Below are 14,759 nucleotides of genomic sequence, written 5' to 3' on the forward strand. Positions count from 1 at the left end.
TCTGGCTTTCTGCTGGGGCCTAGGTCTAACAGTAGATCGAATCGTTTGAGAAAGAGCAGAAGCTTGCTAATTTGATGGTTTGTTTTCTGCACACATTCCAGACTTGAGCTTCTGTCCTACGGTGATGCATAGTATATATGGTACGCATACACTGACGATCAGAAACTGCTCTAGCTATATTGTTGCTAGTCAGCTTCATATTACACGATGGGATTCAGTTACAGCAGCAGGAGCAGAAGGTGGTTCTTTGAAATTAATCTTCTGCTCCATTTCCAACCGATGTTCTGCTCCTTTCACAGCTCACAGACTCTATTCTATTATCCTATCCGTTGATTTTGGAACGGAAGATTAATTAGCTTTCTGTTACACGAACTTGCATACTTCTTTTATGTGGATGCGATTAAATTCTGAGCGGAAGATTTTCTTCCATTAGCTTTCAAATAGCAGAATATGTACTTCTATTAGCCTATGTGCTGCTGTAAAAAACTGGGTATAGAGAAAATTTAGGTGGTTGTTCTACCAACATTTTTTTAACGGAGATGATGTTCCGCCAATTTCTTTAGCTGACGTTCTGCCAGTTTTTTAAATTGACCGGCTAACATATATTTTATGCCGGCCAGAAGCAGAAGATTTTCTTGTGGAGATGCAATTTTTTCCTGGGAATTTCTTTCAATTGATGTTCTCTGCTATTTTTTTTAGGTACATTACAAATTTTCTGATCATTTCACTACTGGCTACATGTTCTCCTTGGACACATGTTCGCAACCATTACTGTTGCGCCGGCCACCGGGGTGTTTCGCTGCTTCTGAAATTCATGTTGCAAGCTGCGCGAATATCACGAAGTGAACACCAAGCGCATCTCTTCCTAGGATTTCTCGTTGGAAGTGGATGACATCCATCCAAATGAATGTCATATTTCTGGAGAGAGTGATTCATCTCTTCACTCTGGGCAACAGTATCCATGCAACGCACAAAACCATCCCTGACCAAAGAACGCGACAAACAATCAGAACCAAAGAAAGAAACAAGAGAAAAATTTTCAACGGAGCATAAACAAAAATTAATCTCTGATGTGTACCAATCTGCGGTAGGCTTCTGCTGCATGACACCATTAGCTGAAGCAGTTCCGTCTTCTGCCTCCGACGGATTGTGTTGCTTGCTAGAACTCACCGGCAACGATGGGCCTACAGCCACCACCCGCTTCTGCTGCTCGACATCACGCATCGATGTCTTCTGGTTCCGCGGAAGGCGACAGAACAGAACTCGCCGACAATGTTCTGCCCTTTCCACCAGAGGGTTTCTGCTCCATCAAATATCTACAGACCTGATCTGCTTGCTCACAACTCCAAAAGATGTTTATGCTCCCTCCTCTTCTGCCCTATATCACCGTCAACTTATATCGAGTCTTCGTAGCAACCTCCACACTAACTAATCTCCTGGTCGCACGGCCTTTTATGCGCGTGGATCAACAAACCATGCATGCAGAACATTCAAATGCCTCAGCATGCAGAACATAAAGCGCAGTGATCCGAATTTTCAAAAAAAAAAAAATCCATTTTCTACATCGGTGGCTTAGTGGATATTTTCTCTCCAACCGTTGGGGGTTGAGACCCGAAACATTCATGTGAGGTGGACAGGTGTCCGTTGGTTACAATAGGAGTAGCTACTCCTGGGAGTAGTATATAGGCTTCCTATATATATATATATATATAGAGGTACTTTCGTAGAGGCGTTTTGCAAATTGCTTATAAGATCAGAAGTTTTATAGTATAGAGACATTTTATAGAGGCACTTTAAAAAATGCCTAGAAAACTTTTACTCTAGAGACATATTCAGCACAGTTTATTAGATTTTATCTTGTAAAGGTATTCTTTCGGCACTTTAAAATGTGCCTGATATGTAAATACATTTTCTTGAGACATTTAAAACTATGTAGAGACACTTTTTAGAATGATAATGTGTACTAAAGGACTAAATATGAGTAATTAAAGGCACAAACATACAAGTAATGATATGGAGTGGACTTGTTAGTATATTGAAGATAAAAATGATTTGTCTAAGAGATCTTGAGTTTAAGGCTTAATAAATGCAAGGAAACTATTTTATTCTCCTTTTTTGACTAGTTTCATTTGATTGTATTTCTTTTTTGGACTGGTTTTATTTGTTTGTGATACAATTTAATGTCTATAGAAAATGCCTCTATCATCTCATAGACATTTTATAAAATGTCTATTCGTTTATAGAGACAATTCTGTTTGTAGCATAATTTGGTTAATAGTTTGTTTTATTTGGGTAAGCCAGATTATTTAGTTTAGCTGTCATGATTTGGAGTGGTTGGTTTGAGAGCCGATTAAATGTGTGTGCGCGGCTGGCTAGGGAGGCTTAGCATTTATCTTGGAATGGAAATATTATGGATTAGCTGAGCTTAACCATAGTCAAGGAAGGTTTTTGCGTTAATTAGTACTATTTGCATTAGCATGCAGATAGAGATCAGAGAGGTGAAGACTCGTGCAGCTGGTTGCAAGTGGAAATTTGCTATAGTCGACAAGCTTCTGGCCGGGCTGATGATCACATACATGCAGGCGAGCAGAAATTTGCCGTGCTCTCGCTTGGCTGTTTTGTGCGGCTGCGTATTTGCGCGAAGGTTGGAGCAGTGGCGTTGGTTTGGAGATGATGAGGCGTGATTAGCGCGTCGGGCTGTTAGGAAGATAAGAGATAGATAGATTTTCTATTTTATCAGTTAGTTTCCTTTTCGGTTGGACCATGGTATCTGTATATATACAGGTCTACGGTCGATTGAAGGAGGCCCGAACAAATTTCAATCTACTATTCATCTCTTTTACTTTTTAGTTCTTTTCTATTTTGTTTTCATGGCTGAGTTCTAGCAACCCTAGAATTTGGTTAATCTTTGCCGTTTTACGCTGAAAAACGGTCGTGCTTCTCCACGAAAGCGAGGAGGTTATCCTTTACTAGTTTGCTCGGAAACTAGTCGTTCGTCGTCACGTACGTACGATATTTATCCTCTTTGCTAATTTGCTTGTAAATTAGTCGCTTGATTCCGCGAAAGTGAATTAATCTTGAAATCGGTTTCACTAGCCGATTTTGATCTATCGATTTTAGCGACTCCATTGTTTACTCCGCAAATCGTTGGGTGATCTTGTGTTGACCACGAAAAAGCGTCAACAAATTCACCATAAGACACTTATCAGACATTTTTTAAAATGCCTCTACAGTATTGTAAAGGCATTTGAAAAGTGCCTTTACATTACTAGAAAAATGCCCCTACAACGCATTTTTCTTGTAGTGTGGGGGGAGGTGTGAGGGCAAGACATGCACATGGCAACACCATTGGTGAGGAAGAAGGTACGAGCGGTGGAGTTGTCAAACTCGCGGCCGTTGTCACATTGGATGCTACGAATGGGTGTAGAGAACTGAGTCTTGACATAGGAAAAAAATGTGAGAGAGTGGAGAATGTTCGGATTTCAAACGCAGGGGAAATGTCCAAACATAATGAGAGCAATCATCAAGAATGACAAGATAGTATTTAAAACTAGACACACTGGGAATAGGAGAAGTCCACAAATTACAATGAATTAACTCAAAGTTTGTCTTAGCCCTAGTAAAAGGGGTAGTAAAAGGCAGACGAATGTGACGACCGAGCTGACAAGCATGGCATAAAGTAGGGGAGCCGCCTTTCGGTGGAGGGATGACCGAGGAGTGAGCCAAACGGGTGAGAGCGTCATGACCAAGGTGTCCGAGTCGGCGAATGCCAGAGGGTGGTCGGCGAATGCCAAAGGGTGGTGGTGGCGGTGGCAAAGGAGCTGGCAATGGTTGAAGAAGTTCGCCGGAAAGGAGTAGAGGTCACCGCGACTATTGCACCTGGCGATCACGGTCCTGGTAAGTAGATTCTTCACAGTGAAACCAAACTTGTCAAACTCGATGGAAAGGTTGTTGTCGGTGACAAACCGACGAACATAAATGAGATTCCTGATAACGACAGGAGAAACAAGAACGTTGGTATGAACAAACATTCGGTTGGCATGAATAAAAGAGGCATGGCTAGTAGCGGTCATGGGCAAAAGGGAATCGTTACTGACGATAATATGTGAAGGGGTGCAAGAGTTAGGGGGGGGGGATGGGAGAGGACAAGATACCGGTGTCCGATGTCATGTGACAAGTAGCCCCGGTGTCCATGTACCAGTCGGTGGAGGCAGGCGTCGTCAGCGTGCTAGTTTGGAACAGGCCAGCGAGGGTGTTCTGGTCCCAAACCGGAATAGGGCCGGCCACACCGTACCAGGCTGTCGGTTGGGCCAACGGCTGCTATGGAAGGAGGCCGGCCTGTAGCTGCTGCTATAGGGCGAAGCCCGGCTGGCTGCCCTGGAGAACTAGGCTGGAGGTCGTCCCGGTTATGGCCGCGCCCGCGAAGCCGCTAGGCTGTGAGCCCAAATTGCTCGGGGCACGCAGCACCGGGCCACATTTGGATGGTGCGGGCCCAAGGGTGTTGTGGCGTGGGCCAGGCCGAGGTGATGCGGGGCTGGTTGCCCTGGCCGCCTGCACCCTGCGCCGGCTGGGAGCCGCCTCCTTGGTTGCCGCCTTGGTCGCCATTGCCACGACGTCGCCGGTTGCGGTTTGTTGCTGCTGCCCTAGTTGCCGCCGCCTTGAGAGTTGCCACTACCGCCTTGAGATTGGTTGGGGTTGTTGCCGCCGGTGCCGTTGCGGTTGCCGCTGCCGGTTGAAGCAAGCAGGCGGTGGAGGAGTTGGTGGAGCGGTTGGAGCTCTTGTTGATCTCAGCGAGGATGAGTTGACTGCGAGCTTCGATGAACGACGGTAACGGGCGTTGTAGAGGAAGAATTGTTCGGAGATTCTCATATTTAGGGTTTACCCCTTGCAGCATGGCGAGGACGAGCTGCCGATCGGTGACAGGGTCGCCGAGTTCGCTGTGTGTGTCTGCCATAGCTTTGAGGCGCTGGTAGTAGTCGTTGGCGGAGAGATCGCCTTGGAAGAAGTTGTGGAACTGCGCCGACAAGGTCATGGCGCTGCTCATGGTGGCCGAGGAAGATCTGCTCGAGGCAGAGCCAAACGACACGCGCGGTGACAGCGGGTTGCATGACCGACTCTAGGAGGTCGGCGGCGATGGTGCCATAAAGCCATGTGAGCACCACGTGGTCCATCCGAGCCCAAGATGCACGGTCGGGGAAGGAGGTGTCAGAGAGGACGTGGTTGTCGAGGGCGTACTTGCCGAGAGTGATGAGGAAGAGGCCACACCACTTGGTGTAGTTCACCGTGCCGAGATCGAGGACGACGGGGACCAATGCCTTGACGTTGAGGACCGACATGGCCTGGGCGTGGAGAGCGGCGACGGTGTCGGTGTCGAGCGCCCCCCACCCCCCCGGAGCTGTCGTCCTGTGCGGGAGGGTTAATGCCAAGCGCAGTGAAGAGGCTGATGAATCCGACGAGCCAAGATTGGTGGCGGGTGCGTCGACCTGAGGGAGCCCTAGGGCAGCACGAAGCGCCGTGGCATCGACAGTGACGGTTGGGGCGGACTGGACGGTGTGTCCGTCGAAGAAGAAGAGTTGGGTGGGGCAATGAGGGCAAGAATTGTCTCCTGGACTGCCTTGGTGGCGGCCGCGTTCGTCTGTGAGGGCCATGGCGGAGGCGACGTCGTCCGTGGATGCGGTCGCGTTGGGGCGCAGGGTGCGCCGGATAGCGCCGGCAGCAGCGTCAGAGAAGGCCGCGATCGCCGCGGAGAGAGCTGCACTGTCGAAGGACGACATGATGCCGGCGAGGATGAGAAGGCCGGCAACAGCTACGTGGGAGGATTAGGGAAGTGCGGAAGTGATTGATCGGTGGCTATCTAATACCATGTTGTTAGAGAGATTGGCTCAACGCGATATTGTATTTATCACGGAGTGTTACATATATAGACCTCAACCTTCCATACTCACTCTACCGATTTATGGAATAGGATCGGGAGGAATGGAAAGGGGAGACTGCTATGGAAGCTAGGCAATTAGCAATATTACATTCCAACAAATACTACAATTTGAAGAACAAGAAGAGGAGCGACTCCAGGCAGTGGTTGACGACCTGGAGGATGTCGCCCCGTCCTAAGCTACCGGTCATTGTTGTGTCGCCTCAGGCTATCGCTGCGTCCACCTGATTGTGCATGTCATAGGGTGCTCGTGTTGGGATACGCGTAGGCTACGATAGCATAAATCAAAATTTTCTATCGCGTAAACCAGGAACCATGCAAGTATTAGATCATAGATCGTTACCACTCGACGCGCTGCGCCGCGGAAGAAGACGCTGAGAAGTCGAAGGAACTCTCGCGAAGTAGCGCGCGTCGATGTAGAGGAAGTAGTCGATCGCACCGGCTCGACCTTCTCCTCCTCGTGCGTTCTCCTCGCAGTACTCCCACGCCGATCAGCACCGCAAACCAGCGACGCCTCTACCAGTATCTACACGTACAGGGACGGAACGCCACGCGCAGATGTGCTCGCACCCGCACGCGGCTAGGGTTTTGCTCGGAGAGGGAAGTGACGGCTAGGGTTTCTCATGTGATGCAATGCCTCCGCCAGTCACACCCCTCACGAATATATAGGATCCATCACTCGGGCCTCCAAGGCCCGTAGGACTCCTATTCGGATCCCTATCTGAATTAAGCTCATATTGGATCTCCATCCAATCCTCTTATTCCGGCCCATTAAGCGTGCGACCCTGTAGGTTCATATATACTCGGCTGTAACCCGAAAACTCTTTTTCGGTCTACGCGTCAACAGCGGCCCCCTAGCAGAACATATTGACCCACCGGGCATACATAAAGATCATATTGGCTGAACCTCTAGTGTATACTTGTATGAACCCTTTTGCCTCACGATATCGATTAAGCTCAAGGCTAGATATGTGCCATCCTCTAATAGCTCAATCATTCACTCGAACCTGTTGATAGATTATATAACTTGTGATTGACTCCTCAATCACCTTTGGCATGGCCATGCACTTCCATAATCTACAATATCGAGGGGCCTAGAGATATCTCTCCATAGGAGAGGCAAATCCCATCTTGATTATTCATATCCCACTACATGTTTCATAGCATACCTGAAAACTACTTTTATAATTACCTAATTACGGAGTAGTGTTTAGCAGTCCCTAAGTAAGCTACTACACATGTTGGGAATCATGATAATCTCAGGTCTAAGGATTCAACACCAACACTAAATGAGATCACTGATGACACAACACATATGGCTCTTGCAGTGTCTCATGTTGGATCTATCCAACAATATGTTCACCAATATGTGTCCACATTATTAATTTGGTATCTCTATACCATGATCCATAAGACATGATCATCAATTAATATGATCATCTAAACATATTTGTTCCACATATGATATTTGATCAGGGATCCTTTAGAAATAGCAACACACAACATAAAGAATCTTATGAAAGAATCACATATTCATTAACCAATAATGAGTTTATCTATTTCAAGTAACAAAGTCGGATAAATATATAAACATAGTATGTGATACAATCATCTCTATGATTGCCTCTAGGACATATCACTAACAGCTAGTCACCATGGCCATCGACACGTCGTCATCTTGTGAAGGATAGCGCCGAGCTCATGGGAGGCAACCATGCATATTTGACCTTCTTTACTATGATCATTTAAAGATAATTCTAGTGAAAGAAATCTAAGGTGGCGCCGCTAAGGAATGTTGTTTTTTTTATGTCAATGATTCTTTCAACAATTAATCTTGAACAGTCATTTCGCAATTTATTTGGCAATTCCTAAGATGCCGGTCATTGTGTCAAGCTACCACCTCATTGTGCATGTCGCTGTGCTCATCACCATGGCCATGAACGCATCATCGTCTTGTGAAGGATAGTGCGGAGCTGATGGAGTGTGTGTTTGGTTCGTGGTAAGCCTGGATAGGATATGATCATCCATATTTAAGGGATATGTTGGTCTTATTTTTTGTTTGGCTGTGTGAATATGGCCATCTACTTGTTCAATTGGGTGGATGAGAATGGATTGAATGAAAAGGACACCATATTAATTAATAATAAAATATGTTAATTATCATTAATATAGCTATAATTTATACTAATTAACAATAAAATAGACTAATATATCTAATCAACACTAATTTTGACAAGTTAATCACTAATTAACAACAAAATACATTAATTATTGCTAATCAAGAACTAATGATTAAGATTAGCAAAGATGGATATCCTCATCCGGCCAATTTTGCCGGATACACTCATCCAACATCTTAATGAGATATTCCTTCTCTGGACCGCCCTATACATCCTCACCCACCAACCAAATACACAAAAACTGGATCGTCCCCAATTAAACACACCTGAAGGGGAGGCAACCATATTTGACCTCTCCAGCCGCCAACATCCGAAGCTTCCTCAGGCCTTGTTTGGTTTGAATGAGATTGAAAGGGATTGAAGGAGATCAAAGGAAAATAATTCCACATCACAATAGATATGGAATAAATTTCTTTTAATTCCTTCTTTTGGGGTTAACCGAACATAGACTCATGGGGTTTGGTAATGGTAATATCCAGCCGCATAATTAAAGATAAGTCACCTTCTTTACTATGATCAATTAAAGATAATTCTAGTGGAAGAAATTTAGAGTGGCGCTGCTAAGGATTATTGTTTTTTTTATAGCAATGATTCTTTCAACAAATAATATTGAACACTCATTTTGTTGCTTATTTTACTGACACTCTATTTTCTTTGGTGGTTTGTGCATATATTTGTCATTTCATTTAACAACCCCAAGTACTATCCCTAATGAATTTCGAAATTGGCAAGTTGGTGGTGGAGGAAAAATAATATGGCAAATTATTCTGGGACCAGGGTTCCAAATACGTATACCGGTTTGTCCGAGATAACCAATCATAATTGAAAAAAAAATCCAAATCAAATTCATATAGCCTTCCCGGCCAGTAAGATAATATAACTGGTACTAGTACTTTCGGGCCATTTTATTTACCAACTGGTGGTATTTCTCTGGAACCTTTATGGGGATACCTATCAAGGAAAGGAATTATCTATCTATCTATCTATCTATCTATCTATCTATCTATCTATTATATTATTAAAACAACATTGAAAAGAGACACCACGTTCGCTGTAGAGGCTAGAAATTCTCACATTAATTGGTGTAAAAGAAAAGAAGAGTACAAGTAGAAATACAATCTAAAAATAGCTGAAATTCGGAATTAAAAATATGCAATATTGAAAGAGGAGTCCATATAGGAACCCAATACGTGAGTAATTAAAATTCGGAATAAAAATAAAATAAATTTTGAAATTATAAAAAGAAAAAGAAGAGTTTGAGTAGGAATACAATTTAAAAATAACTGAAATTCGGAATTAAAAATAAAAAATATTGAAAGAAAAATCCATACAAGAATCTAATACAAGATTAATTAAAATTCGAAATAAAAAAAATAAAAAAATCGAAATTAGAAAATAGAAAAGAAAAAAGAGTTCAAGTAGGAATACAATTTAAAATTAACTTAAATTCGGAATTAAATATAAGCAATATTGAAATAAGAGTACATATAAGAACCCAATAGTAGATTAATTAAAATTTAGAATAAAAAATAAAATAAAATCCAAAAGTAGGCATATTAAAAAGAGAGTTAAAGTAGGAATACAATTTTTGAAACAACTGAAATTGAAAATAAAAAATAAAAATATCAAAAGAACATAATACAAAAAATAAAATAAATTCTGAAATTAGAAAAAAAAGATTTCAACTAGTCATACAATTTATAAATAACTACAATTGGTGATTAAAAAAATAAGACTATTGAAAAAAAAAGATCATATTTGTTGAGGAGATTATTTAAGTAATAGGCCTATAGAGAAGCAGAGTGGTGGCGGTTGATGAGACATCTAAAAACTATTAATAAAACACCAAATAGAATCCTAATAACGATTAAAAGGAACGACGACGTGCATGTCGTGAAGCAATCGGTCAAAGCGGTTGGCAGGGACTTCTAGAAAGTTAAAAAATAAACCCCAATGATAATCATGTTTGATTTTTAAAATCTCAATTACAATAAAAATGAGAGGTGGTGGGAGGGTCGTATAGGAGTACAATGGCAGAGCCGTTGATGGTTGGTGAGTCTTCTAGAAAGTAAAAAAATGAATTCCAATGATAGTTATGTTCGATTTTTACAATCCTAATGACAATAAAGAGTATACGGCGGACGGGTCGTAGAGAAGTATAGTGGTAGTGTTTGACTGAATTTCTAAAAATTATAGAAAAACATGAAACCTAGCGAGACAATAAACTCTCAAAGCTATAAGGTTCAATTTTTAAAGGTTCGGGCTTCTAAAAAGGTAAAAAAAAATAAACCTCAATGATAATCATGTTTGATTTTAAAATCTCAATGACAATAAAGAAGGGCGGCAGCGAGCGAGCCATAGAGGAGTACAGTGATGAAGTCGCTGATGTTTTGGCGGAACTTCTAGAAAGTAAAAAAATAAACCTAAATGATAATTATGTTTGATTTTTAAAATAATAATGACAATAAAGAGAAGATATAGTGGACTATTGTAGAGGAGTATAATGGCAGCGTTTGACGGGACTTCTAGAAATTATAAAAAAGAAGCCTAACAGGACAATAAACTCTAAAAACTTATGTAGTTTTTAGATCCAATTTTTAAAGGTTCCAAGGAGAATGAATAGAAACAGTGGTAGATCGAGTAAGCTAATAAAGAATAATATGACAGAAGTAAGGGGTGGAAACTGGTGTGACTTTTAAAAACTATAAAATTAGAAACACGAGGATAATAAGGTATGCAGTGGACGATTGTAGAGGGTGTATAATGACAGCGTTTGACAGGACTTATAGATATTATAAAAAAAGAAGCCTAACATGACGATAAACTCTAAAAACTATAAGTTTTTTGATTCAATTTTTAAAGGTTTCAAAGAGAATAAATAGAAACAGTGGTAGATCAAGCAAGCTAATAAAGAATAATATGAAAGAAGTAATGGGAAACCACTGTTGCGACTTTTAAAAACTATAAAATTAGAAACATGAGGATGATAAGGTTTGGTCTTTTAAAATATTAAGACATCGAGATAATTATTTAATAAATTTTAAGTAAAATCATATTAAAAAATATATAATTTTGTATGGATATTAGTCGCGTAATTCCGCGGGCCACCCAGCTAGTTAACATTATACGCCAATTTTTTATGAAGATTTAGTAACATGATCTGTGTGAGAGTTGAGACTTCTTATCTCCTAAACGTTTTAAGGCGTACCGTCTTTAATTTGTTTTAATTTGTTTCAGTTTTTGTAATACTAATAAATTTTCACGGATGCAGAGGCGCCCAATAGACCTAGCTACCACTGTCTACAAAGAACTACTAGTACTTATACATGTGCAAGTACTAAAATATTTCTACAAGCACATTAATTTAGCTTAATAAATTAAATAGGATTGCTTACCGTGTGTCTCTTGATTAGGTCTGCACCATGAAGTTGGACGGTGGTCAAATGGTTATTACCTTATAACAGTTATGTCTTCAATGTTACTGGAGTATTACCTAAATTCCTTCTGTATCATTATAACCACTTTATCCGTTTCATATTACAAGTCATGTGATGTATCATTATAACCACTTCATAACTTCATCCATTTCATATTATAAGTCATGTGATGTATCATTATAACCACTTCATCCGTTTCATATTATAAGTCATGTGATTTATAAAAAATCTATCAAAATATGTTCAATGTTAGATGTACTATATTTTTTATAAATTGGTTAAACTTTGAAAAGTCAAAATGACCTGTAATATAAAACAAAATGAGGAGTAATTAACACCTACAAGCTAAGTTAGTTTTGCAATATACACTCCACATATAGCACAAACATACATATAGCACAAGCATCTGGACTAGATATTCCATCTGAATCCTATAAACTTATCTTTTGTATACGAATGTCAGATTTTAGATGCGATATGTTCAAATTAGATATAGTTCGTGAAATTGTTGAGAGCCAACCTCCATTGGCACTTAGTTTAGAAGAAATGAAGTTATAAGGCATTCAAATCGACCATATCGAATGAATTAAGATCAGATATAACAAAACGCACAAATCATCAATCCTTTAATAACCAATAAACATCTCACAAGCTCACACAGCATGATTAGTAATAATTAATTAATCCATGATCAAACATTACATTACATTACATTACGTTACGTCACGTTACATCAACTGGTACAAATATAATGGGGGGCGAGGTAGCTAGCTACAGCCAGCCATTTATCAAAATGATGACGACGCGACATGTTCGTCACACAAATCAAGCCCTAATTACATTCATACATACATACATACATAATTAATCATCTACATATGTATATATGAGATTAATTATATATCTGTTCGTGGCTTAGCTCCACACACGCAGCTGCCAAAATTGGAACTAAGCACGATCATCGGATGACGTCATCAAACCCTAGTCTCTTGCAAGCTCAAGGAGGAAGACGAGATTAAAACGAAGCTTAATTAGCGTAGGTAAGACGTGGTCGGCGAGATCAGGCGGCGCAGCGGCGGCGGGGGGTGGCGGCGGCGGCGAGAGGGGTCTTCATCTCGAGGGAGAGCTTGAGGACCTCGTCGAGGGACACCGGCGGCGAGCCGTCGGGGAGGGACCAGTCGAAGGCGTGGACGAGGCGGGCGACCCAGAGGGTGACGGTGGCGAGGCCGAGGTTCTTGCCGGGGCAGACGCGGCGCCCGGCGCCGAACGGCGCCAGGCGGAGGTCGCCGCCGCGGACGTCGACGTCGGCGCCGCCCTCCGACGGGATGAACCGCTCCGGCGCGAACGCCTCCGGGTCGGCCCACACCTCGCCGTCGTGGGTGATGGCCCACATGTTCACCATCGCCGTCGTGCCCGCCGGCACCACCATGCCGTTGGCGAGCCCCACGTCGGCGGTGGCCAGCCGCGCCCAGCTCAGCAGCGGCCCCGGCGGGTGCGCCCTCAGCGTCTCCTTCACCACCGCCTGCAGGTACGGCATCCGCGCCACGTCGCCGTCGCTGGGACACCCGTCGCCGCCCACCGCCGCGTCCACCTCCGCCCTCAGCCTCGCCTGCACCGCCGTGTTCCTCACCACCTCCGCCATGCACCACTCCGTCACCAACGCCGTCGTGTCCGTCCCACGAAATATCATCTCCTGCCAAAATACACAAAAACATTTTTAGAAAAACATTTGAGTTTGAAATGTTTGAGTAGAATTTGTTTTTTTTTTTTTTTACCCAGAGGACGGCGACCATGTCGTCCTCGGCGAGGTTCTCGTGGGCCTCGAGGGAGAGGAGGACGTCGACGAAGTCAGCATTGTCGGCGGCGGTGGAGGAGGAGTCGCGGCGGAGGCGGTGGTCGCGGATGACGCCGCGGACGAACGCCTGGACGCGGGGGACGAGCGCGGCGCAGCGGCGGGCGACGTGGTTGGGGTCGTAGAGGTGGGCGAGCCATGGGAGGTGGTCGGACCAGTTGAACGCGCCGAGGAGCTCGAACCCCTCGCGCACCATGCTCTTGAGCTGCTCGGCCTCGTCGGCGGCGGCGCCGGAGGAGGAGGAGACGTCGTAGCGCCGGCCGAACACGCTGCCCATGATGTTGTTGAGCGCGGCGGCCTGGAGGTGGGGGCGGAGCACGACGGCGCCGGTGGCGGACTGCTCGGCGGCCATGGCGGACAGCATCGCCGTGGCGTCGGCCTGGCGCCCCGGCTCGTGCGCGGCGACGCGGCGAGGGGAGAAGAGGTGGGTGGAGGCGATGCGGCGGAGGAGGCGCCAGTACTCGCCGCTGGGGGCGAACCCGATGGCGCGCGCGAACAGCAGCTCCCGCGCCGAGCGCTTCAGCGGGCGGTCGGCGAACGACGGGTGCGCGAGCACCTCCCTCGCCGTCGCCGGGCACGACGACACCACCGCCGGCGTCTCCCCGACGGAGAACGCCATGAGCTCCCTCGCCCGTGGCGCCGCCGCGTCGCGCGACATCGCGTCGAGCGCGCGGTGCGGGAGGCCCCGGGAGAGCGCGAAGATGCTGCCGAACACGGGGAGCCCCCGGGGCCCCTCGATGGGCGTCGCGCCGAGGCAGCCGCGGCCGTGCGCCCACGCCGGCCCGCCGGGGGACGCGGCCCAGGCGAGCACCGCGGCGGTGGCGAAGGCCAGGAGGACGGCGCCGGCGAGCAGCGCCGGGTGGGCGCAGAGGGTGTCGGCGCCGAGGAGCGCCGGGAGGGCGTACGCCCACCACGTGGCGTCGGCGCAGGAGGAGGCGGTGGCGGTGGCGGTGGCCATTGCCATGGCGGACACAAGGTGTTTGTGGTTTTGCTTGTGTGGCTCGAGCTCGGGAGTTGGGCTGTTTGGCTTGTGATGAAGTGGGGTGGGAAGGATTGGGTGGAGGTGGTATTTATAGGGGTGACCAGAATGGCCTAAAATAAAAGGATGATGAAAATGTGGATATGTCACGTGTACTCCCTCCGTACTCGTAAAGAAAGTTGTTTCGTATAATGTTTAAATCAAACTTTGCAAATATAAATCATGAATAACTCTCAACAACAAGTTGTTGAGTTTTAAAAAATATAAAAATTATATGAGTAGATTTGTCTTGAAAAATACTTTCATAAAAAGTATACATATATCACTTTTTATTAAATATTTTTATAGAAATAAGAAGTCAAAATTGTATTTTAGAGAC

General features: G+C 44.7%; 1 protein-coding gene across 1 annotated transcript; it reads right to left on the reverse strand.

Annotated features, from left to right (window-relative positions):
* Nucleotides 1-12,192: 12,192 nt before the first annotated feature.
* LOC127785773 (cytochrome P450 78A11) lies at nucleotides 12,193-14,432 on the reverse strand. Its single transcript, XM_052313167.1, has 2 exons — nucleotides 13,325-14,432; nucleotides 12,193-13,242 (listed from the first exon to the last, which is right to left on the reverse strand). Exons 1-2 carry the CDS (start codon nucleotides 14,363-14,365, stop codon nucleotides 12,610-12,612), a joined length of 1,674 nt encoding a protein of 557 aa, XP_052169127.1. The 5' UTR covers nucleotides 14,366-14,432; the 3' UTR covers nucleotides 12,193-12,609.
* Nucleotides 14,433-14,759: the final 327 nt, after the last annotated feature.

Source organism: Oryza glaberrima, chromosome 10 (assembly GCF_000147395.1).
Source record: "Oryza glaberrima chromosome 10, OglaRS2, whole genome shotgun sequence".
NCBI classification, from domain to species: domain Eukaryota; kingdom Viridiplantae; phylum Streptophyta; class Magnoliopsida; order Poales; family Poaceae; genus Oryza; species Oryza glaberrima.

Coding starts and splice junctions, on each gene's coding strand:
- LOC127785773 (XM_052313167.1), bottom strand. CDS start 14,365: ATGGCAATGGCCACCGCCACCGCCACCGCCTCCTCCTGCGCCGACGCC. Junction 13,243..13,324: donor ACATGGTCGCCGTCCTCTGG/GTAAAAAAAAAA, acceptor GTATTTTGGCAG/GAGATGATATTTCGTGGGAC.